Source organism: Lacerta agilis, chromosome 15, assembly GCF_009819535.1.
Source record: "Lacerta agilis isolate rLacAgi1 chromosome 15, rLacAgi1.pri, whole genome shotgun sequence".
NCBI lineage: Eukaryota > Metazoa > Chordata > Lepidosauria > Squamata > Lacertidae > Lacerta > Lacerta agilis.
The window spans coordinates 38,737,685-38,764,259 of record NC_046326.1 but is presented as its reverse complement, the minus strand read 5'-3'; the positions used below and the strand labels follow the sequence as shown (position 1 = coordinate 38,764,259).

General features: G+C 46.3%; 1 protein-coding gene across 1 annotated transcript in view; it reads right to left on the bottom strand.

Annotated features, from left to right (window-relative positions):
* Nucleotides 1-26,575, bottom strand: part of BCAS3 (BCAS3 microtubule associated cell migration factor) — a 455,244-nt gene that overhangs the window by 19,047 nt on the left and 409,622 nt on the right. Inside the window, 1 exon segment of the mRNA XM_033171393.1 lies at nt 3,586-3,753. Coding sequence (XP_033027284.1) covers nt 3,586-3,753 — 168 coding nt within the window.

Below are 26,575 nucleotides of genomic sequence, written 5' to 3'. Positions count from 1 at the left end.
CATCTAGTCCAGCATCCTTTTATCACAGTGACCAGCCAGCTGCTGGTGGGAATCCTGCAAGCAGGACCTGAGTGCAAGAGCATTTGCAATTCCCAGCAGCTGCCATTCAGTGCTGGGAGAACAGAGGAACGACGGACGAAAGGGCCTGCTGATGAGGACAAGAACAGAAGAAGAAGAGCCTGATGGATTAAACCGGGGGAATGTAGTTCAGCATCCTATTCTCACAGTGGCTAACCACTGTTAACACACATCCTCTCCCCTTGTAGACACAGGGGAGAACACGCATACTTCAGAGGAGGGCTGGGGAGCCTGCGGCCCTCCAGATGTTGTTGGACTCCCGCTTCCATCTGCCCTAACATGGCATGGTCAATGGCCAGGGATGATGGGAGTTGCAGTCCACCAACATCTTCTGTTAAAGCAAATTCCCTGCTAACCCATCTTCATTTTTACGTGCCGACAGAGAAGAGAAGCCAACCAAACAGAAAGCCAGTGTGGGTTCTGTGTTGCATCTAATGTTTATCATGGTGCGGGAGGAATTGTTATTATTTAATCACACTCCTCTTTTAGTTGTTGCTCCTTTCCTTTGGAGGAGACAACAATGGAAGCATAAGAGTGCCTTGGGGGACGGGGAGGCACAGAAGCAAGCAAGTAGGCAAGGTATCTTGGCTGCGAAGCAACATCAACACCCTGCTACCCTAAACCAGCTTCTCCTGAGATAATTTTCTGTCACTTTCTGAGAAGAGTTAAAATTGAGCCATGCCGTTAGAGAGCTGTGATCCATGGTACAGTCCAAGGTGGCTTTAGGCAAAGAGCAACCTAATTGTCCATTAGTAGCTACTGTCTCCCGCCCATTGCCAATTGACCACCAAGGCTCTGTTTTTCTCACACAGCAGCACGCCTCTCGCTCAGAGTTAAAAACAGCACATTCCAGGAGTTAAAACACTTATTCCAGACAATATAAGAAAACCAGTTGTGGGGAGAAATTTATGGCGCTTCTCGACAGAGACTTCACTGCTGGTATCATTTAGTCCAGCTGACTGGGTGGAAAAGCATTAGAGAAAGTGAAGACTAAGCAAAAAATAATAATAATGTTTTTAAATAAAAGAGAGACAAATGGCTGTTTCAGCCAAACGCTTTCAACAACAGAGTAAATATTAGGGGGGTGGGGTGGGTGAGGAGAACGGGGATGGGTTTCAAAAGCAGCCAGCAATATTCTGTCTGAGATATAGCAGAAAGGGGCAGCCATTCATCTTGACCTCTGCTTGCTCTTCAGTTTATGGCTTGGCAAGGTTTTAATGAGAAGTTCAAGCGGCTGTTTTGGTCCACAGGAGCATTGTTCAGGGGTGGCCCAGAGGGCCTGAGCCCCAGGGCTCATGCACCCTGATCCCCCGCACCCCAGCAGTCTGATTCAGTGTAAGACAGCTTGCTATGGTCCTCCCTCAGTGCTAACATTGTGTGCTAGTCTTTGCTAAATCATCCCTTTGGAACCTCAGGCCCCAAACTCAGCAAAAGGCTGAGGAGCGGAGTTGCACCAGACCTAACACGTGGTGCTTTTGGGACTGCTTCAAACTTCCTTGAACAAGGAGGGCTAGAAACTTGGCTTTTCTAGAACAGCAAACAGCAAGATTCTTCAGTTTTCGTTTTCTATGCTATATTATATATCCCCACACTGTTAGGCACAGATACCTGGAACACACTCTCTGACCCGATCATTTTTCTTTCTCTGAGGCACAAGCAAGAGGGTACACAACGCAACCTTTCTCCCCTCTGAAAAACTCCCACCAGGCCCTGTTCTAATGCTGGTGTTGATATTGAGTTGTTACTCACAGTCCAAATGGGATCTTCCTTGTGGGGAAAGAGGGAATTTGCTTAACACCAATCCCAGCCGCCCAAAGCGCCTGCAATTTGCAAGCATTCCAGCCTCCCGACGGCCTCTCGAGCCGAAGCCTAATCCCTGGAAGTGCCATTCCATTTATGTTAATGGGCCCTTTAATTTATCACAATAATGGACTGTGATGAAGATGGATTAATTTGGATTATGGGAGCCAGCACTCTGTCGAAGGCAGATAATTATACACCCAGAACCTCATCTGCACATTTGCTGTTGATCAGCACAGATGCCACGCGAGAGGAAGCGAGGCACGTTCCTGTGGGGCATGGAATGGGGTGCAGTGTGTGTGTGTGTGTGGAGACTGGACGTTTTTAAGGTGGGTTGTCACAAGCCCCAAATCTGCAAATGTCCCAAGACACAAACATTTGTTTTCATGTTGCCACGGCAGACACAAACCCCAGAGGGAGGTGGGCTGCCATCATGCGACCGGGAGGGTTCAGAGGCCCCAAATAGTTTGAAGTCAGAAGGGAAGGGAGAGTCCATTTGGGTGGGGTGAAGGGGGTGGGCAGAAAGACCACCAGCAATTTTCTCAAAGGAATTCTGGGAGTGCGGCTATCCGGAGGCCCTTTTGGAAATGTTAGCAATATTGGGAATGTAATGTACACCACAATGGCTCACAATGAAAGGATCAGTTAGCTTCTGCACCATCTTTCTGAAACTTGGGTGTCCTCCAGATCCCAACTCCCGTCAGACCTTCCTCTACTGTCAGAGGCAGGACCAGTTGCTGGGGGTTGCAAATGGGGATAGCTGCTGTTGCTGTGCTCAGTTTCCCGTTGGGGCATCTGGTTGGCCACTGGATGCTGGACTAGCAGGGCCATTGGCCTGATCCAACAGGACTCTAATGCTACCAGCCCCCGCCAGCAAGACCAAGGGTCAGAGACGATGGATGCTGCAGCCCAGCTACATCTGGACGGCCACAGGTTGCCTTTCCCCTCTCTAACCTGGAGTCATTTCAGGCCACAGAGTGTGCTGGGGGAAGCAACAGGCAGCTGGGATGGGCACAGTCAAGCCAGGTGTTTGAAGCAGATCTGAAACCTCCCTTGGTCTGGAGAACCACATGGCTCAAGAGGCCTGTTATATAGTTTCAAGACCTTCTATCCTCCCTCTGTTGGAAAGGTACAATTCTGCCACTGCCAGGGCCCCATCTGCACTACACATCTAAAGCGGGATCATAACCAGTTCAAGCAGTTATGGCTTAACCCCCCAAAGAATTCTAGGAGCTAAAGTCTGTTAAGGGTGCTGAGAGTTGTTAGGAGACTTATCCATCCCTCTCCAAGCTTACAATTTCTGGAGAGGTTTAACAACCAACCCCTCTTCCTAGGGAACTCTGGCAATGGTAGCTCTGCAAGGGGAATTGGGGCCTCTTCTCAACTCCCAGCACCCTTAACAAATGACAGTTCCTAGGATTCTTTGAGGCAAGTCTTGATTGTTTAAAGTGGTGTGATACTGCTTTAAATGTATAGTGCAGATGGGCCCCGGGTTTTGTGTGTTAGATTGTCAACCTCCCCCACCCTCTACAAATGCTTCAGCTATATCTAAGTGCTACCCCAATATGTTAAGGATCTGCTTGGGGGGTGGGGTTGTCCTCGAGGGAGCAAGGCAATGGGGGGTGGATGAACATTATAAGTTAGTTAAAGAAAATCACCATTGGGTGAGAGACGAATGTGATCTCTGATCACATCTCTTCTTTGTACCTGTTCCAGATCCCACTATGTCCCGACCGGGCGACTCAGACATGGCGTCAGCCAGCCGTTCCCGGAGGCCTTCGTCGGTTTGTTCCATGGAAGACAGGTGGCGGAGGCCAAAGCTCTCGGGCCAACTCCCGCAGACTTCCAGGAGGGTCATGCTCCGGTCAAAGGCACCTTCAGGAGAAACGACGGGGCGAAAGTTAGTTTATACGTTATTTCCCCACCATTTCGCTTATAGCAGCTTCACTTCAGGAGAGCATCAGACGTCAAAAAGAAAACCCAAGGTGAGAAAATATACAACAATATAGTATTATATATATTACATTTCACAGCAGTACTGTATTATGTAACAAAAGATCAGAGGGAAAAGAATCACACTATGGGTTGTATTCACTGTTAGCCCTGCTCAGAGCAGACCCACTTAAATTAATGGATCTAAGTTTGGTGTGCCCATTAATTTCAATGGGTTGACCCCGAGTAAAACTTACATTCGATACAGCCCAGATAAATTAATGAGCACGAGTAACTTCTGTCCATTAGTTTTAATTGGCCTTATACGATTAGGTTAGATACTGGTAAGGAACAAAAGGATTAAGACATATTGACCAAAAGCTTTCTGAGAGAAGTAAGTCCTATTGAATTCAGTGAGGCTCACTCCTAGATAAGTGGACACAAAATTGCAGCCCGAAATAATATAGTATTGGGGGCTGGCAGACCTGTCCTCAGTGAAGTTGGTGCCACTTCCAATAAGGCCCTGTTCAATAAGGCCTGGTTTTCATTGGGCAACAGCACCTGGATCAGGGCCTCAAGATGTGAATTCTGGAGACCAATTGACATTTAATTTTAAAAATCATATCCAAGTTCATATCTAGAAGGTCTTTTTTCCACAAGGAACAGGATGGATATTTTATTTTTTCAAGCACGCAGAAAATGTTAACACCCGGCACTCACAGGGCATGACCAGCCCATGCATCATCCAGGCACCACACATTCTTTTAAAACAGAACTCCTAAATTCTTTCTACAACAAGCAAATAGACCGATCATCAACATCCAGGGTGTGATCCAGGTTTGAGGGGATCATCGGCAAGGAATGCAGCCATCTATATCAGTGTGCCAATGCAGCCACCATTTTAAATTTCCCACCCCAGAGTGATGATGTAGCTTCACTCTGGAGCATTCAATGGTGCCCTTCACTGCCATTTTGATTTTCTATTATACCCTGGAACAATGGTTTATCAGGCATTCTAGGGAATTGTGGGAATTTTCAAATGGTTGGCAGCTCCAGACCCAGCTACATGCCACAGGGAGGGCTGGTATCAATGGCGACCCCTCTTGAGCGGCCTGGAAATACTGGGTGCTGACACCATTCCTACCAGCATCCATCGGCTCCAAAATAACAAGTGAAAGGAACCCGAGAGATAAATGGGCACACGCAGCGAAGACGATGGAGCGAAAACCTCTACGCTCTCCAGAAAGGCAACTTAAAAATAATTCCCTTAACTTGCAGTTGTTTCCTAATTCAAAAATAGGACATGACGTTTGACTAAATGCAAAGATTAGATTGTGGACCCCCAGATCACTTCAAAGTACAAATTAAAATTATTCGAGTCTATTATATAGCAGCTCCGCCGCGAAGGCTTACTTTAAATCATTCCCCCGCTTGGAATGAGATTACTGTCTGGGGGCTTTGACGCTCGATCTGCATGCCATTTCACTCAACAATTAGGTAACTGAATATGGAACGTTTAGCGGGCCTGGCTTTTGCCAGCCTGCAGAGGTCGGGTGTGGGTGGGTGGGTGGGTGGGGGGCGCGGAGGGAAGGAGGAAAATGCCAGCGTTTCTCTCGAAGTTGAAAGTGCACAAAACACATCCCCTGGTTATCAGGCTTCTGGTGCTTCCCTTTGATCAGCCGTCAGAAACTATCTGCACTCCTGCGGCAACTGGGCAGCTTCACAGCTCACTCCCGGCCTCTGACAGGTAGTAATAGAAAGGGCGAGAGACCAGGCCCTGCGGCAGGCGTCCCTTCCTCTGATAACGTCCAAAGTACTGGGTGATAACCGGTGGTAAACACTCAGGCCGGCCAGCTAATCCGTGCATCAGCAAAGAGGAGAGATAATATGAAAAGCTAATGGCTTGGAGAAAATAAATAAATACGAAGGGTGAGGGGGGGTGAGAGTGTCTGGCGTTTTAAGGGGAACCCCAAATCTAGTCAACGTCACTTGCCATTTTGATGTCACTTCCTGGAACTTATATGCTGCTATCATTGCTTACATGGGCTTTTCGCTCTGCAAAATCCTTTTCGATTCAGCTTCATGCCACAGCTCAGCAGGAGAGAACAATGCTTTGGGTACAGGAGGTGCCAGGCTCAATCCCTGGCACCTCCTATTAAAAGGATCAGGTATCCGAAGGGTGGGAAAGAGCTCCGCTCTGTGACCTCTCCCTCGGCCAGAGGGAACAGTTCTTAGGGAAAGGGACAAGCAGTCTGGCCTGATATAAGGCAGCTTCCTGAGTTCATCTGTGATGTACAGTCCACTGGCAGATGGTGCCCGTTGGGATTGGTGGGTTGGATGGCGAGGAGGCCAATGGTAGGCAGAGCCACAGCCAATGAAAGGCGGAGCCTACTCCTCCCTGTTGAGTTCTACAAGGGGCAACGCTGAGACCAAGGAGGAGGAAGGTCACAGCCAGGGCATTTCCCTGGGCCAGTTGGAAGTAAAGCAGGAAGCTGGGTGGGGAGCAGTGGTCACTGAGGTTGCTGGGGCAGTCCCTCATTTGCCCTAGTGGAACAGCCCCCACTGGTGGAGCTGGTGTGGCACAGTGGGCGATGTGTCCAAATAGGATCTAGATTCAAATCCGCACTCAGCCACAAAGTTCACAGGGTGATCTTGGGCCAGTTGTTTTCCCTACCACAAATGTTGGCTGTTTATTGAGCATTCGTTTTCACTGGTTACACAGCATGTGCTGTGAAGTCAAATGCTCTTCCTCACTTCCCAGAACATCTTCCTGTCACTTTCCATATTGCAGAAAGTTTGCTATTTTGGGGGGGTGGGGGTGGCAGGGAGGTTTTTTTTTTTTTTTTTTTTTTTTTGCATAAGTGCACCAAATCCAATTCAATTGTGCAACTTGAATTTGCTGTTGTGTGGCTGAACCCCAGCTGGATCTGGAAGGACCCCTACCCTTTGCCTTCTTTCCTGTGTCAGCACTTTGGGGGGACCTGAAGAATGTTCTCAAATGCTTAATCAGTTGTCTTTTTCTCCAGGCTCCCAAAGATTCTGCTTCACCCTCCCCTTTTCAGGTAGACAACGACGGGAGATCAAGACTTTTTATCACATTTCAGAAAGTGGGAAACCCAAACACCCTGGTCCTCTTTTTAAGCAGGCCTATGAATAACAGTGGCAATCGCTTTTGATGCTCTGCCAAGGCGGCTGTGCAGGCACCCAAATAAATAAAAAAAAACTTCAGAGGGAGGGAGAGAGAGAGAGAGAGAGAGAGAGAGAGAGAGAGAGAGAGACTGACTCTAGTTCCATAGATGCTTGAGTGAGAGCCGAGGAGACAAGAGTAGCGCTGCCTCCCCAATCAAGCCCAGAGACCTGCCAAGAGCTCTTAGCGGGCAACTTGTGAGGTGTGAGCATTAATGTAGAATGCTGCTTTCAGGGATTAACGGTGCCAAAAAACCTCTGCTCAGGACGCTTCGTTTTGATCTTCTCCTCCCTTTTCACCCTGCAATGGCATTCCACCTACGTGTCTGGTAGTAAATCTCACGCCAGCACCATTAAGCTAGGATCGCACGTGGGCCAATAATCCCCATTTGCCAGGGAGGGCAGCCCCCGTTTTCTGATACAAGTCCTGGGTGGATACAAATTTGGGGTTGTAGCCAACTAAACTCTACTTGGAGTAAAGCCTAAGTTGGTCTTGCCCGTGAATTTCAATTTGTTGACTTGGAGCCTGACTCGCACGGGATATAATCATTTCTTTTTTTAGGGGGAGAACTGGGGAATGCCATCAAAAATTATCTCCACAGTATTAGTATTCTCAGCCTTCTTCCATACCCACTTTCTGATGCACCTTGGCTCTACTGCACAGGCACAGAAATGAGTAAGCGTGAACACTAATGACCACTTTTTCATTATTTAAGCCTAAACTGTATTTCACCGACATAGGAAAAAGTCCATCAGTGGAGGCTGTTCTGTTAGGGCAAATGGGGCACTGCCCCCACCAATCTCCATCTGGCCTCATCCAGCTCCTGCCTGCCTGCCTATCTACTTACATCCAGCCCAAGGAGTGGTGCAGCGTCTCAGCTTCCTCTTCTCCTCAGTCTCAGTGTTGCCCCTCATAGAACTCAGCAGGGAGGAGGATGGTGACAAAACCAGAATCTGTTGGCTTCACCTTTCATTGGCTCTACCTACCGTTGGGCACCAGACACCACTGGCATCTACTCGAGGGCTAAGGGCCCCCTCATGCGAGGAGAAAGTAGCAAACTATTTAGCCAAGACATAACTGTATATGTAACCCCCCCCCCCCCCGCGCTTACTGGTTTCACTGGACTCTGACAACCTTTTGCCTTGGCACTCCCTGGCGTTGGAATTGCGTTATGGATTAAGGTGATCAGCTTCACCCGGTCTCCAGACAGCCATTAATCCCTACCTGGTTTAATCTTTCATCATTCCTGACACCGAGTTACCAAGCCCAGCTAGGAGCGACACATGCCGTGTGAAGCAGACGGCAGAACTCTGAGCATCCTCCCATTAGGGATATGTGCAGACTGTCACCTCTAAATTCGGCATCAACAGTAACCCAAGTGTTGCGATGCCTACAACACTGGCTTCATCCTGCATAGCTTAGTCTGCTACTCTTGCTGTTCTGCATAGTTTATTCTGGTTTCATTCGTCAGCCGGGGTGGGTGGGGAGGAGGATAAAGTGCTATGCAGTGGGCACTAGACTGGGGCTTCTGGGTCATGGGAAATCTTACTCAATGACCCCCCTTCTCATAGCTTTTGAGACTTTGGGCACCATCCACACAAGAGTTAAGCCTTCTTTGTCAGCCACAAGGCCTAGAAACATAAGAGTTCCCTTTCCTTTTTAAAAATGGAAGCTGAGATCGTCAGGCCTGCATTTACTCTGAGGAAAGAAGGCTTCTGAAACTTCTCCACGTGCATTAAAAGCACGTGTTCGAAACTCGGGGGCCACATTCCCATCTGAGCGGCATTCTGGGAGCCACATGCCAGTGGTGGGAGGGGCCAGAGGCAAAAGTGGGTGGAGCAAATAGCAAACTGTACGCTTTGCGTAGTAGGCTAGTTTCTACACCCACCCTCTCACACACCCTTCTCTGAAGCATGTTCGGAGTTTAAGGACACATTCTAGCCACCCATAAACACTTGAGGGAAGGAATGAGGCAGGGGGTAAGCTTGGGGGAGGGAATGTGACCTGGGGAGAGTTCAAAGGGTCGGAGAGAGGGCTGAAGAGCCACATTTGGTCCCTGGGCCTGGGCCCGTTTCTTAAAGCCTTCTTTCTCAGCCACAAGGACTAGAAACTTGGGTTGTTGTTTTAAAAAATTGAAACGGGGATCCTAGTTTATTGTGAGGAGAGAAAATAGGGAGGAAAGAAGCATGTAGCTGTCACCAGAAAGCACCACCGGCTTCCTTCCCATCACCTCTCCACACCTAGAGCAGAGAAGTGAGCATACTGATGGCATGGCTGCCTTCTCCCTGAGAATGAGGCCAAGGGCCAATGGAGCAGTTTGCACTGCACTGAGCCAGCTTCGTTCTCTCCACCGCATGGCTCATATCCTTCCAGAAGGCCAGCCGTGTCAGTCAGCTTCGGCGAAAAATAACAAAGGGTCTTGCAGCACCTTTTAAAGACTAACAAACTCGTGAGGGCCTACATAGTTTCTTTCTAATTTATCTGCGATATGTGACAACCCTCAGGAACAATTCGCCCCTTTGTATGTTTTTAATAAATCAAGGCTTAAAGTGCAAAAGATAAGCTTTGGAAAACAGTGGCAGAAATATCTACCGCAGGAGTTAAGTCTATATAACTGTCAGCTTTTCTCATTCCCTGGCTAGGGTGCTCACTTTGCGGGATTGCTTGGAGCCGAACTATAAATAGCAAGATGCTCACTGGTCCTGTATGCCAACAGAGCGCTAATTGCTGTGTAACACGGTGACAGAGCAAGCAGAGGGAAGGGCAGGCTGCCATCTTTTGGAACGTCCATCGACGTTGGCTAAGACTGTGGATGAGCAGAGTGCATAGCAAGATGCCTTTCACCAGCTCAGACCACGAGGAGCACAAAGGTAGATGAAGCTGCCTTCTCCATCTAGCTAAGAATTGTCTAACACTGACTGGCAAGTGGCTCTCTGGGGTTTCGGGAAGGGGGATAGTACCAGCCTCTGATTGCCAGTTGTTGGGGGGTCACAGGTGGGGGGCAGTTGCTCCTGCGCTCAGATCCTGCTCGCATGGACTTTGGGTTGGACACGGTTGACATGGGGATGTTGGATTTGATAGGTCACTGGCCTGATCCAGCTGCTGGTCTCTTCCTTTGTGGCCACTTGAGCATCACCAAAGAAAGGGGAGAAAGAGGACAAAGACTCGCAAGGAAGCTTGCACATGCCAATCTGTATGTATAGATGCAAGTTTAGAAATAATGACCATGATCGAAAGAGAAAGGCAATTCCTCTCAGGATTATGCGGAAAGCTGGGACTCGGTGGCCTGTGTGTGCCTGCTCAACCCAGGTGCTCACTGCAGATGGGTAATTTTAACACACACACACACACACACACACACACACACACAGAGCTCTGTATTTTATCTTGGACCACCCTCTATAAAGAAGGGCACATGGATTTCAAAATGACTGGTTTTGTTCAGATGCATGGGGGGGGGGGTCAATTTAATAGACACATTCAGTACTTCTTTTTCTAAAAAAAATGTTCAGGAGAACTCTCATTTTCGGGGAAAATAAATATAGTAAATGGACAAAATGTTTAAGGGTATGTGTACCCCCAGAAAAAAAGCACTGGATGCATTGAAACCCATCCAACAATTCCGGGACTTCCGGCGGCGACGCAATCGCTGGGTGGTCGAAGGCTGCTTCGGGTCCGAAGCGCCTTGTCCATCCCGGGGGTTAGGAGCCGCGCTACCGCAGCGCGCGGCTCCGGTTGGGGTGCGGGAAGAGCGTCCCGCACCCTGGGCTCCCCGGCTGCGCCCGCGGAGGCTCCGAACCCTTCCCTTGCCCCCCCTGTAAAGGGGGAGTGGGGGTGAAGGGACAACGGAGCCGGGCTTACGGGGATATGCCCCAACCGGGATGCAAATGCGGCGGCAAAGCCCGCGGTGAGCGTCTAAGTTCTACCTGTGAAGAATGGAGCTAAAGGAACCCGGTGGTCGTGAGTAAATAATCTTGGCAGAAATCGTGTTTTTGGAACGATCCGGGGGGAAGGAGAAAGGCAGCCTGCCTCCCTCCCTTCGAGCCTAAGAAATTAACCAATTTGAGGGATTGCTGCCACAGAACTGGTTACAAAGTATTTAAAATCGATACATGAGACTGGCAAACTTTTTTCTTGGGAAGCTAACTAGCGGAAAATATCTCCATTTAAAGTTGCGGTGTTTGCGCTCCAGCTTAGGAAAATGGCGACGAACAAAGAGACAGGAGAAGAAATATGATACCCACTTCCTCCTCCTCTGCCAGTATGTTGGGTTTCGTCCTTGAACTGGTATTGAACTCTGGACTAACAGATGAACAAAGGCTCACTGCCCTGAATGTGGAACTACTTTGTAGAAAAGTCAAAGTCTTGTGTGGGGGTCTGAAATGGAACCAACTGCCCACAGAGGAGGCTTACAAAACTTTTGACACTTTGGAAGAAAGTCTTGCCAAAGAGCTGAGAGGGTGGATGGAAAGATGGAAAGAAATGAGTGAGCTACTTCGGAGAAGAAATTCGCTTTTTGGGGGTGGCAGCCCCAAGGCGATGTCAAGATTTGCTATATCCAGTCCCCGAGGTGTGAGCTCGGGGGCCAGGGACAGAGAATTAAGGTATTTACAAGAAGAAAAGGAATGTTACAAAGAACCGGAGAAGCTGAGAGAGGAAGAGATGGATACCTCGGAGCTCGTGGCAAGGAGAGTTTTGGACTGTGCCTGGATCTGTGGACGTTTGGAGAGGGAAGCTGCATGGAAGTTCAGTGCTGATGCCATCAGGAGAAGAAGAATGGACAGAGGGGGTGTGGGGTGAAGTATTAAGTAAAATCTAAAGCAATCTGTTATGGTATTTTGAAATCGGAGGGTGAACACTGTCAACAATAGTTTGTTTTATTATTTGTTTGAACATGAAAGGAGATATTTCAAGTTTTTATGTTATTAGCAGCAGTTTAAAGGATAGAAGAGATAGATTTGATGAGGATGATTTGTGAGGATTTATGAGGATGTAGTATAAATAAAGTCAATTTAAGTGGTTTAAGTTTATAGATTAAGACGATTAAGATTAAGATGAAGATTAAGATGAATGTTTTACTTTACATATATAATTAAGTTTAATTTTTTAAATGAAGAGGTTAAAAAGTAGATTATGGATATAAACTCGAAGGTGAAAAGGCAGGGGAAGTCAACTGTCAAGATTGGAAAAAGAATTTTTTTTTTTTTTTTTGAGATGTCTAATTAAGAAGAAAAATCATGGCAATTTTTGTATTAGATGTGTAATTGTATTTGTTTTGTATGTGTATAAATGTAGGTGTGGTTAAGGTTGTATGTTGTTATAAGTAAAAATGTCAATAAATTCTTATAAAAAAAAAAAAGAAACCCATCCAACAATTCCAACTTCTTTACAGGCGTGGGGGCTCTAGAATGAATGAAGCAAAAGTATTAGATACAAAAAAGGGGGGAAACCAACCCACACCCTTGCTCAGACATCTGCAAAGTTACCCCTTTACAATCACCGCCTGCTCTGTGTTAATGGCTCTCTTGATTGCCTAATTTATTTGCAGCTTTCAAACGGGAAAATACTTGTCATTTTTCTTTCCTCTGTTCTGGAAATCCTCCCTTTTTTGTACTTTTTTTTTTTTTTTTTTACAAAATAGTTTCCTGGGATGTGATATGAATAAGCAACTCTCCCGCCTCCCCCCCACCCCTCCGACGTTTCCTTAATCCCGGCCGATCTTTTGAAGTATGAAACCCCCAGTCGACGCGGACGATGTTTTCATTAATCAAAGTAGATGTTTCCAAAGCCATCAGCTTTATCACGACTGGGTTTCATATGTGAAACCCAATATACACACAGATCTGCACAGCTTGTCCTTTTGGATTATTCCTGACCTTTTATTCTCCTTTCTGGAGGATCTGCACTTCCTCAGCACGAGGCCCAGCCCACCTCACTGAAAGCCTCAGCCAAGGAGGCCCAGACAAAAAAGTCTGTTCTAGTCTGGGCAAAGGTAATAGAAGAGATATATATACAGTATATGGAAACAAAAGAATGTGCCATTGGTTGAAAAGCTGCCTTTGTTACAGCAGCTGCTCCCAGCTGTTGATAGGATTGCCAGCTACAGATTTCTAATATGGACAAGGTGGTCATCTCTGGAAAGCTGGAGAAGAACCCAGAAGCCCAGGGTGGAGCAACAGCAGAATGAAGCCATGACATGTGGAGTCAGAGATGAGCCCAGCAGATTCTGATCTACTACCTTTTCAGATCCCAGCACCAGAGAGGCCTGTCCAGCTGTGAGTTGGGCCTGAAGTTTTAGAGTCATCATCTGGGAGAAGGAGGGCCGACCCTTCAAGTGCGTCTACTTTCCAGGGACAGTCCCAGATTTATAGAAGCCATCCCGGTTTCTGACTTGATCCTGGAATGTCCCACTTTTCCTTAGGATGTCCCTATTTTCATCAGACAAGTGTTGGAGGGTATGGAGATATGTGACCCCTGAGCCAAGGAGATAAGTAACTATACAATCTTTAGAAGACATCTGAAGGCAGCCCTGTATAGGGAAGTTTTCAAAATGTTTATGCTTTTAGATATGTTGGAAGCTGCCAAGAGAATTCACCTGTCAAATGGACAGGGTGTAAATAATAAAATTATTGTAATTATTATGGAATAGGATGTCCCTATTTTTATCAGAGAAATGTTGGGAGGGTATGGGAGTATGATCTCAAGAGTGAGGGTTGAGGTGCTACATTCCTTTTATTTCATTAAAACCCCAATGCCCAGCAACCAGATCCATTTGCAAAATGATGGCTTGAGGGTGGGTGGAACCAATTACCTACCACACTCTTTGAGCCACACAGTAGGATGCAAATCGACATAAGAGTGACTATAGACCAGGCAGCCTCCTACCATTGCTTCTTCTTTTTTGAGTTTTTTTTAATTCACTACTAGTATTTTTAACAAGGAAACTGAGAGATCAGTAACTGCTACCACACTGGCTGCAGAGAGAATTTCTTTTTCTAGCAATGTTGCTTTCTATCGCCAAACTTTGGGGAGCCAGAAATGCTTGCTGGATTACTGCAAACCATGAGGAGGTCTACCTATGAATCCACATCTGTCTTGCCCAGCTCTCCTGAAACACACTGGGAATTCTCCTGTGGCAGCAGATTTCACAGGAAGATCAGCAGCGGCCGGTAGGGACAGGTGAATTCGTCAATTCTGGCTTCTCTCAGTTTCTCAGTGGTCCAATCTTACATTCAGTTTCCCACATCTCCATATAAGTTGGCAATTCCCCTCGCCCCTACAAAAAAGATTCTCATGAAAACTCACCAGTGTTTGAGTATGAATTTTCCATATACACACATTTTTGTAGACAATTTCCTCTACTAAAAACTGCTTGGAGGTTTTTTTGTTTTTGCAATCAAGTGGTATATAAATTTTATGAAATAAAATAAAGCATTTTTGCAAAGCAATTTTTCCTAATATAACACTTTTTGGTATGTTTTTTTTTTTACTAAGATGTGCATTTTTTATGCACACGCTACAACCAAATGTGCATTTTTGCACAGTTACTTGGCTGGATAACTGCACTGCAGAATCTGGAGACAGGTGAATTTCAAAGGATGGCAGAGTTTTGGTTCACGGTTTGTTTTGGAAAGTGCGAATTAGGTTTGTGAACTGAATCGAACTTTTCTCTCTCTCTGCTTCCCCTACTCCTTCTGCACCCCTCTCTCTCCTTCCTCTTCTCCCTCTTTCTGCACCCCTTTCTCCCCCTCTCTCTTTTTCCTCGAACCCTTTCCCCTTTCTCTTCTCCCTTACCTAGCAGGCTGCCAGAGCTCTGAACTGACTGCATACAGAAGGCTTCCCTCCCTCGTCCTCCCTTCTCTCCATCCATTTCAGCTCCCCACTCCTGCCCTCTTTTCCTCTCTCTGGGGTCCACTTTCACGAAGGGCTGCATGCATGCAGCTGAAGGTTCCACACCCCTAACAAAGCAGACGAATCCTTAGCAGCCTTGGGGAAAGCCACTGTTTCTCAACCCACTCTACCTCACAGGGTTGTCGCGATGCTAAAAACACTGCTCCCCCCAGCAACCCAGAAGCAGGGTGGGATACAGATGTCACAAGCACAACCAATCTGTGTATGTAACTGAATAACTGTGATCTGAACTGAAGCCTGAGCATTTGAGCCCTGGTTTTTATAACAAGTAATTTCTGACCTCACCGAAAAGTCTGGGACGCATAAGTTGTATCTTACCAACATCACACCACTAAGAATCAGGAAATGCTGATTTTTGTCAGAAGCAATTGAAAAAACACACAGCTTCGCTTCGCTTAAGAAAACAGCCGGGTTTATCGGGGACATTATCAACCCCTGTGGTGTGTTGCATGCGCACAGATGATTGTATACAAAAGGATGCATTATGCTTTTAGAAAGGAATCCGATTTACCCACAAGTAAAAGAGAAGCGGGGGGTGGGTTGGGGAGGCAATCCGACATTTCATCCTTGATGTGGGGCTTGTGTTTGTTTGGAGCAAATAATGTTTTTGATTACACTCTGAGACCCACGGATGGGTTTGCATAATTCTTGAGAGTAAGTGGTGGAGCCTTCAGCCAAGGAGTTTAACATTTCAGTTGCGCTTCTGTTGAGTTCACGAAACATCGGGGGTTCCCAGAAAAAAACACACACGCCTAAACTGCAAAAAAGGAGTTTCACTTGCAGAAAGAAGATAACACAGGTAAATATGAGGGGCTACGATGCAGTCATATTGGGAGCTGGTCAACAGGAGGTAATATGACCTTCAGGAGAATCATGTGACTGAGCCAGCTGACCTATGGATGGCTAACATGGGCAGATTTTGTGCACAGTCAGGGAGCAGGGTTAGATACAGGTGGGAAAATGATGACATTCCTATGTCAAAATTGTCCCAGGCTATAAAGGAGGCCCCAGTCCGACTGTAGGGCTTAGGGTAGCTTTGAGAGAGATGTAACCATCAGAACTCTGCTGTCTTTGCCATGCAGCTGCCTAAGAATAAAGCAAGGAAATTGGAAATCTCAGACAGGAGTGGAAGGAAAATGAGGAACCCACTGCACTGTTAGAATTGGGGACAAGATCCCAGTTCAACATTGGAGCATGACCAGTGGGTTGATTTCAATACATGAAAATCTCCATTCCTATTTTATTGCATGGTGAAGAAGAACATAAGAACAGCTTGGCTGCTGGATCAGGCCAACGACCCATCCAGTCCGGCATCTTTTCTCAAAGCGGCCGCCCAGATGCCCGTGGGAAACCAGCAAGCAGGACCCTCCTGTGGTTCCCAGCAACTGGTATTCAGAAGTATTTACTACCCCTGACTGTGGATAGTCATTGATAGTCCCCATTAATCTATTTCAGTCGTTTTCAATCTGCACCCAGAAAATGCTGGAGATTCATCCATGGAAAGGGTTCTAATGGTGGAATAAGCATGGAAGGACAGTTTACCAAACACAACCCATATCCCCCCTGAAATGCACAGCTATTGGTGGGGGGGGGGGAGACACTGCATGTGTTCAACCCACAATGAGAGCACATGGGCCTGGGCTGTACCCCATACCTTGGCTTACAGGTTCAAGGAGTCCCTGGGGGATGAATTTTCCAGGGAATCTGATGTCACTGATGTCCATACCAAGGAATCAGGTCACCAGAATGTTAAAGCTTTCAAGGCACCAGAGAGGGGAGGGCATAGTCTGAAATTGTAATCTGACCTGTCAGAGGATAAATGGAACTTGCTTTGTAAACGGAGTCAAGCATTGTTAGCCAGACACATTTGGATCTTGTTAATTATTGATTTTGGCAACAACACTAATCCTAAAATGGTCAGGCCAAACACAGAGAATACCTTGGCAGATACACTGACCTGAAGAATCCTCAAGGAACTTTGAAAACTGCTCCTGCATCTAAAACATTTGAAAGCAACAACAACTGCTTATGCTCGCATCCTGTGGCAATGAATTCCACAGGTTAATTACATACCCTGCAAAAAGCAGTTTTGTTTAGTGCGGCTGCCTTCAGATAGCTTGGGGGGAGAGACACTCTCCCTCTCTCAAGCCAGACCTACTTCAATGCTTGCAGAGAGCTTTGCAGGCCAAATGGAAGCAGGGAGGAAATGAGTTCTAAAACGTTCATTAGACAAGGGAGTTCAGGACACCACAGACGATGCAGGCACTCAAGGCGACACAGACGGAACAAAACAAGGCCAGGATATCCCTGTTAGTTCACAGAGAGACCTTCTTTTCCTATAGACTTCGGCCTAATTGAGGCAATGGCGCAGCCCGCTTGCTGGATTCAGTCAAAGGGCATAAACAAACCCCAGCTGGTCTTGAGCCAGAGGACCAGCCAGCTCCTCGGCATCTCGAAGTTTCTCCTCTGAATGCATTTGAGAGGTTTTGCCCTTGTCACTTATATTATTCATCAGCCATCTGGTGGCTGTATAAGGCAGCGTGGCATCGCAAGGTGAGATGATGGAGTGAAAAAATGATTACAGGCGGCACGTCCTGGCCTCGGGCTTTCAGTCACTTAACTCATCCCATTCTCATCTGCGGGAGAGACCGGACTCAAAAGGGCAGGAGAGTTTACCCTTCTGTGAGCCTGGTTCTTTCTTGCGTGCGCTGGGGAAATTGGGAGATCAGCAGCAAACGCAAAGGAGGAGGTGGAGAGGGAGCTTCTCACAGGCATTTAGAAGAAGACTATGGAGCATGTGTTTCTTTATACTTTCTTACACAAGTATTCTTTGGATGAATGGGAAGCTGTTTTATGCCAAGTCAGACCTTTGGTCTATCTATGTCAGGGCTCACCCACACTTCCCCCTGGAAAACTCGCAGGTTACCGCTGAATCGGAGCAAACACCAATTGGGAATGATGTTTGCTTTGATTCAGCACTAAAGAGCAGGGTTTTTTTGAGGGGTGGGGGAAGTGATGGGGCAAAGGCAAAACTGCTTAGTCATATGCTTTCTAGGCATAAGCGTGGATGAGTATTGTCTATACTAGCAGCAGCCCTCAGGTGGGGAGTTTTCTCCCATAGCCTTGCATCAAGATGCTAGGGATTGAACCAGGCAGCTTCTGCACGCAAAGCACATGTTCTGCTACTGAGCTATGGCTCTTCAAGAGGAGACGGGCAGTGATGGCACGGGCGGTGCTCTCTTGAGGGGTGCCAGCCAGGCAGCCTCCACTGTATTTGTCCACAATGCATTCTGGGAAATTGCAGTGGTGGCCTCCTGGCGCCCGGAGGGGGCCTGGGGCAGCTGTGTCAGCAAGAGGTGGTCCTTGGGAACAACACCTGCTGACGCCAGCCCAAACCTGATCTCACAATTATATGCTATGACTATGAAAGAAATCAATTGCTGAGTTGATTAAAATCTACACACAGACATGCCGTCCAGCTTTTCTCCAATGAAAATAGGGACACCCCATTCAACAACAGCAACAATTTTATTATTATTGGAAGGCAGCTTCCAACATATATAAAAACATATAAAACAGCAAACATTTAAAAGCTTCCCTATACAGGGCTGCCTTGAAATGTCTTCTAAAGCTGTATAGTTACTTATCTCCTTGGCTCAGAGGTCACATAACTCCATACCCTCCAACACTTCTCTGATGAAAATAGGGACATCCTAAGGAAAAGTGGGACATTCCAGGATCAAGTCAGAAACCAGGATGGCTTCTTTAAATCTGGAACTGACTGGAAAATAGGGACACTTGGAGGGTCTGCACAGGTACATACGAGCAAAGGCTTTTTCTCAGCCGGAACTCACTGGAACTCCTCAGGCGAGAGCCATTGCCATTATAAGAGAACAAGGGAGACATCTTTTTCTAGAAAAATAGCTCTGCATACGAGAAAAGGCGTATTTCATTTTTGTTTTTGTTAAAGATGACATATTGTTGCAGCAAGCATCATTTCAGAAGAGGCACCCCCAGCTCTGTTCAAAAGGGAAAGGGAAAGCAACTCTTTTGGGAGGGGTTCCTGGCACTGAGGGCAGCGAGGGAAAAAGAAAAAGCTGTTTAAGGGAGCAGGGGAACTATGGGCATCTGGGTCCAAGTTCCTGGAATGGCAGACAGAAATGGTGAAGGGGCAGAGTCACTTAAGAAGGCAGGAGGTTTATGGATACCTGGAACAAAATTCCTGACATATAGGGCAGTGAGGGAGAAAAGACCGAATCGCTTAAAGAAGCAGGGAATCTATGCAGGGAGGGGGTCTGTGATGAAATTCCTGGTACAGAAGGCAGGAGGAATGGGTAGAGTCACCGTAAGTGAGTAGGAGAGGGCTGAGGTCAGTATGGCTCACTGGAAGTTGATATAGTGAAACTGCTAAAATACCATTATATACATAAAGGTAAAGGTAAAGGGACCCCTGACCATCAGGTCCAGTCGTGTCCGACTCTGGGGTTGCGGCGCTCATCTCGCTCTATAGGCCGAGGGAGCCGGCGTTTGTCCGCAAACAGCTTCCGGGTCATGTGGCCAGCATGACAAAGCCGCTTCTGGCTAACCAGAGCAGCGCACGGAAACACCGTTTACCTTCCCGCTGGAGCGGTCCCTATTTATCTACTTGCACTTTGACGTGCTTTCGAACTGCTAGGTGGGCAGGAGCTAGGACCGATCAACAGGAGCTCACCCCGTCGCAGGGATTCGAACTGCCGACCTTCTGATCGGCAAGCCCTAGACTCTGTGGTTTAACCCACAGCGCCACCTGGGTCCCATTATATATATATATATATATATATATATATATATATATATATATATATATATATATATATATATATATATATATATATATAAAATATAGGGTGTGGGTAGATATTCAAATTTCAATTCACTGTTTTAACTAACCCAAGCGGGGACATTTTGTCGTGTTAGCAGATCTGGAGATAAAAATAAGAGTAAGATCCTTTTTTGGATTTAAAGGAGACGGACTATGGAGACTTAAAGGAGAAGAGAAGTACAGCACCAGGTGGGACGTCATCCAACCTCTTTGGGCCTGTAGGCACATCTGCAAAGTGGAGGAACTGTTATGGGCATCCCACCCCATGCAGCTAAGCACACAATGCAACTGACTCTATTGGCTGCAATTGGGGATGGGGAAGGGGGAGGAGAGAAATGTGCAATCATAAGGTCTAGAAACGTGTGTGTGTGTGTGTGTGTGTGTGTGTCTATATCCCCAGGAAGCTGAACTCGGTGCCCGGTCTTGGGCTTGGGATGGAGGTGCTTTCTCCCAGGGCAGTTAAAAGCTCAACCTTTGGAATGCGCCCTTTGCGCCACGCATGCTCATTAATTTTTACCCTGACTCATTTCTGCAGAAACCTGCAGCAAGTCCGGCTTGCTGTCTGTGAACAAAACCAGAGACATCTGCAAATCGGATCTGCATTTCCCCCCTCCTTTAAATGATTAAAAAACTTGAAGAAACACTTCCATATGGATGAATCCAACCCTGACAGGTCAGTGCAAAGATACTTCAAACACAATAGAAGCGGAAGTGATTTAAAAAAATAAAAAATAAAAAAATAAAAGATCAGCTCATCCAATCCCCCACCCCACCCCCACCATCCCCAAACAACTGACATAGAATCCATCTATTTATCTATCTGTCTCCCTCAGTTGCTTTACACAGTTAAGAAAACTATTCAACAGAGTAATGAGTTTTTAATCAGCTCATTTTGCTTATTATATAGCAAAGAGTTGGAGGCATCTTGGGCCTTTTGCCAAAATGACTGCAAATAAGTCCTTTTCTTTCTTCCACCAGAAGTAAACTCACTGGGAGGAAAAATGAGTTTGCTTCTTCAACTTAAAATATTTCCAAGCACAAAGTATTGCTCTTTCGCCACAAAGAAAGCCCCAACCACTCCAATCTGGGGATGGGGAAGAAATGCAATTCAGTTCGCATCTAAAAGTGAGTTTATCTAATTTGCACTTTCTGAAACAATGGTGAACCAGAACACGTTCGTTCTTCTAAATCTGCACTTCTCCAAATAATACAAGGAATCCAGCCAAGTAATGTGTATAAAAATGCATACACTGGGGGGAAAGTGTGCATAAGAATGCATATACTAGTGAAAATAACACACACCACTGAATAATAGGAGAAATTGCTTTGGGAAAATGTGTATATTTGGCAAAATAGCATCAAAAATGTATATACTGAGAGAAATCTGCACTAAAATGCTGACAAGGAAGGTTTATTATTGTTATTGCAAACTGATATGGAAATGAGAACTGATCTTAAGATTGGAAAAATGAGAAATGGTGAGAAACTGAAAGGGACAGATCTACCCATCCCTACCCCAGCTGAAATCAGTCTATTTTCTTCTTGGTGTTGGTTTTGCATGCCTTAATTTTTAAGTCTGTCCCATTCTATTTCCACTTCAGCCTGCAGTGTGTGTGTGTGTGTGTTTGCATACACATCATTCTGACATATACATTTCTGTGTGCATTTCATCCTACAATGCTCATTTCTGTACACATTTTAACCTGAAATAGGCTTTCTGTTATGTTATTTGAGTTGAGAACCATATTGAAAATTTAGCAGAGATGTGAAAAACGAAGAATTAAGCTGCTTTCTCATTCGCATATTAGGTAGTGGGCTGGGAAGTACAAATTAGATGGTCTGCTCAAAAACAAAATCCTTGAGACTCCCTCTTCCAAGCTAATACTAAACACACACAAACACACACACAAAACCCACCCTCCTCCAATCTACCCCTCTGCTGAAAATTAGAACTATTTGGAGTTCTGGCCTCTTCCATTTTGCCTGCCCCCCATGGCACTTGAACCAAAGACTCGGGGGTGGGGGGTGGGAATTGGGTAAACACCCAAGAGTCAAAGCTAAGCATTTGGGGCCTTGCTGTTGCTCCTTTATGAGGGAAACTCTGGTCTGGAGACACCGCCACAGAGATAAAGACATACACAGGTAGCACTCTCTGCCCTTAATCCTCCTGCACACAGAGCTTGGCGTCTGGTAGGACAATGGATGGAGACAGGAGAGTGTCTCAAGAAGCATTATCCGGACACTGATGGGGAGACAAGGGCATTAACGATGGCGTCATTGGTGAGACGTTTACACAGCAGACAGGTCGGTAAGCACTACTTCTTGTGGGCCAGAGAAAGGGATTCTGTAGATGGTCTCGAGAGAGATGAGCTTGCATAGTTCCAGATCCAAAAGAAGGTGATCCTGGCAGGTTTTCAGTGCTGGTCAAAAATCCACTTTTTTTGTTTTTTTGCCCCTGGGCTATGGGTTACTCGTGGAAATAGGCATGCCTGCTCCACTAGATCCACATTTTAAAGAGGTATATGCTTTGAGAACATCAGGGCATGAGACTAGATGGCTCATCTAGTGCAGCATCCTGTTCTCATAGCAGGCCAACCAGATGCCCCAATGGGAAGGGTTTCAGGCTGGCGATTTCCCCAGCCCTACCTGGAGACGCCAAGGACTGAACCTGGGACCTTTTGCATGCAAAGCGGATCTCTACCACTAAACTATGGTGCTATATCCTACATCCTCTGTTCAACCTGGGAGGAGAGCGGTGTGTGGATTAAGATACATTGCAATGACATTGCAGCTGACATGTGTGAGGAACTGACGTGCTGCTCAAACCAGGAACTGCTGGATCCCAACTCAGGAGGCCATTGATGGAAAAGCGTGAATGCCCCAGTAGTCTAAGAGCGCAAGAAGAGTCCAGATAGATCAGATCAGAGGCCTATCTAGTCTCAGCCACCCTATCTGGTCCAGGGCCCTCCCTGTTGGTCCAGCACCAAACTGCAGCCTCCCAAACGCCACCAGTCTGTGGTAGAGCCTATGCTTTTTGTGCAGAAGTGAAAATCCTTGGCCTAATCAGATTCTTGGCCTGGATCAGAGGGGAGATGATGGAGCAGACCTCTCTCTTGACAGTCTGAAGATCACAAATAGCCTGATATGAAGTAGCTTCCCATGTGTTTCCAAACAGGTGTTTACTCTGTGAGAACATCAAGCGCTTTTGAACACAGATTGAAACAACCAAATTAAAAAGAAGCAGCCCAAAGTAAATTGCAATTGATAGTACAGGAGCCGGGTGACCCAAATTCTGTACCAAAGAGAGAGCAAGAAGGATCCAGAGGCTTACATACCTTTTGAAAACACACTTATTCTTATCCTTAAATTATTCTGCAGTTTTTGCCACTCTGAAAATTTTAATCTGACATTCCCAGCCATTGAAAATCTCATTGAGCACACATGCATACACAAGCCCTGCCTTCTGAGCTTTCAGCAGATGTACAGTGGTGCCCCGCTAGACGAATGCCTCGCTAGACGAAAAACTCGCTAGACGAAAGGCATTCGCTAGCAGAAGGCTGTCTCGCAAGACAAATTTGTCAATGGGCTTACCTTGCAAGACGAAAAAATTGCCAATCCCCCCCCCCGTCAAACTGCTCTTCCCCCGTTGGTGCTTCGCAAGATGAAATTTTCGCTATACGACAGCACTCGCAGAACAAATTAATTTCGTCTTGCGAGGCACCACTGTATCTAGGAACTTCGTAGTGAAAATGAGGACCAATATGGAAGCAGGATTCAATGCCTGTTGTGCCATTCTGCGTTTTCTTTTTCTTCCTTCCCCTACGGTATATGGATGGTTTCGTCGGCATTTGCGACTTGTTCTTAGAAAAGTTGCCAGCTATAGTCAAACACCCAGGAACATGGGACCCAACTTGTTTGGAAAGTTGAGTTTCTCCAACTGGCTGCTTGTTTTGATACAGTAGAAGAAGCTGAGAGGGCTAATAACGTAGCAATTAAATGGGGAATGGAGGAGGGCTGCCTGCTTGGAGCTGAAGTACCAAGAAAGAGGTGCAGGGGGGGAAAAAGCTAAAAGAAGGAAAGCTTAATGGTATTTGCAGTGGAAATTAAAACTTTAGGAGAAACTTGGAGCGAATGGTAATGTATGCAATGACATCTGGGACTGTAATCAGGGGTGGGGGTGGGGAACTTGCTTTCAAGAACTGCCAAACCAAACAGGCAAATAGCAAATCCACTTTACAGATCATCAATCTGGTGGGGCATTTGCCAAGGTAAATAGTACAAGGCAAAAGTTTGCTTTGCAAACTAGAGAAGCCGTGAGTTTTGCAAGCAGGCCCTCTTCCAGGAGAGCCAGGCTGAGGGAGGGCCCGCCTCTATGGTCTGAACGTGCTAAACATTCAGTAGGGTGAGATTAAAAAGAAAACAAAGCACACACAGACGGGATGGGCGAATCCGTCAATTTTATTCTTTCTGTTTCTCCGCAAGTTACGTTCTTCACATTTCCCCATTGGTTTGGGTTTTTTTTTAAAGTCCTCATGAAAATTCATAAGCATGATGGTGCGAATTCCCTCGAATATAAGCATTTTTGCAAAGCGACTTCCCTTGGCTATGATGCATTTTCCCCACATTAATTCCAGTTACCCATGCACACTTTAACCTAGCAGATGCATTTTAATCCACATTGCTTGGAGAACTCCACTGCAAAATTCAGAGAAATGCAAATTTTGAAGAACGGCTGTCCTTCAGTTCACAGCTTGGTTCTCACGTACCATGAGAAAACAGCTACTTCCAAAGGGCTTGTGCTTGGAGAATGAGGCTGGCCACAGTGCATGAGACGCTACCCTCCGATTCTCACCTGAAGATGGGCTATTCTGCAGCATCTCTTCAACAGGTTTGCTTTGAGCCTTCAGTAGCTCCCCCAGTGGATAGAAACTCTGCAGAGTCATCGGCTCTTTGGGGAGTCTCGCTGTTGGATCTCTGTATGAGTCCCGCTCTGGGATCGTCTCCTATCAATCCATTGTGCCTGGATAATTTAATCGTGATGTGGGATGTGGGACAAAGTCTGGGGTGTTCTTCAACTTTGGGTCACCAGATGTTCTCAGCATGGAATCACAGACTTGTGTAGTTGGAAGGAACCACGAGGGTCATCTAGTCCGACCCCCTGCAATGCAGGAATATTTTGCCTAACGTGGGGCTCAAACCCACAACTCTGAGTTTAAGAGTCTCATGCTCTACTTGGCTAAGTTGGGTGGAGATGATGGGAGTTGTAGTCAATGCTTTTTTCGGGGGGGGGGGGAATGCAGGCCTAAACATTTTGTGAATAAGTTTGGCCTCTTTGGGGGCAGTGTTTCAATAGGAGTAGGAAAATGAGAGTACCCCTAAACATTTTTTTAAAGAAAAAAAGCACTGGTTGTAGTCCAACAACATCTGGTGACCTCCAGGTTGAAGAACACAGAAGCAGGGGATGGGGATCTCAAATCTTTGAGATCCTGGAGAGCTGCTGCCAGTCACTGCAGGCGATATTGGGCTAGCTGGCCAACAGCTCAGTTTGGTGTAAGGTGGATTATTCCTATGTTCCAATGGTGTCTGTGTGCTAGGTACAAGATGCATATTTCCCCTCCTACTTGGAGTCCTGACATGTTAAGAATGACAACATTATCCAAGTAATCACCACCACCACGTTGTTGTTGTTGTTGTTGTTGTTGTTGTTGTTGTTGTTGTTGTTATATTAAAAAAGATCCCTCAAATTTTCCCTCCAAGGCAAAAGAGGGACATTGATTTGGCTGGGGCAAGAGGCCAAAAAATGAGGAGCAACCCTGAAAAAAATAGGAACAACTGGAGCTTGGTGATGAAGCATGTCATATAAAACATGCATGTAATGTGTTTATATACACACACACTTGTATGAAACTCTCTCTCTCTCTCTCTAGTTCACACACACACACACACACACACACACACACACTATTCTTAGTGTTCATAATTCATTTTAGGTTTGCAACCCTGAAAGTGGACACTGAGACAGGCAAGCACGGATGGGCACACAAGCACACATTAACGCAAAATGTATTCCAAACCTACGCATAACATTTCATGAAGCTGTTAAACCTAGAACTCGGGTGCAGGGAGGGGCGGCGGAGGGGGAAAAAAAACCCGAGTAGGAAACAATTCCGCTTTTATTTTCCGACGAGATAAAATCTGGCTCCATCTCCCATATTTTTACATTTTAGGGAAGAGGATATAAAACATCAAACAGTCACTCCCCCCCCCCCCACTTCACTCTCTCTTTCATTACGAATGCAAGAAAAAAATATAATTTACGACGGCTGCAGAACATTTATTTGAGAACGTAGGGCCTTTGTGTTCTGCATGCGATTTATAGGGGCTGTAAAAGGAAGAAGTGAAAGAGCCGAAGCCATAACATGTGTGTTTATGAATAATAATCTTAAATGCGTTTGGTTAAAACAAATTCCGACTTCAGAGGTTCTCATTCCCCAATTGATTGGAGGAAAGGCCCTCGAACGCAACCCCAGATTGAGTTTAAATTACTCTCAGGCTTCATCTGAAGCTCAGGGGAGAAAGTGGAGGGTGCGCGAGGCAGCCCAGCTGACATGTTCCATTTATCAAGGAGCGTGCAGAATATTACTGCTATTGTTTATATCACATAATCATTATTAATTGCATTTAGCAGGCTTTTTTTTTTTAAGAACAGAGACAGGGGAATCTCAGGCCTGACTCTCCGAAATGTGGCCCTCCAGGCCTCTCGTTCTGGCCCTTGGGATTCTCCTTAGGCCACTCCCCCTTCCCAG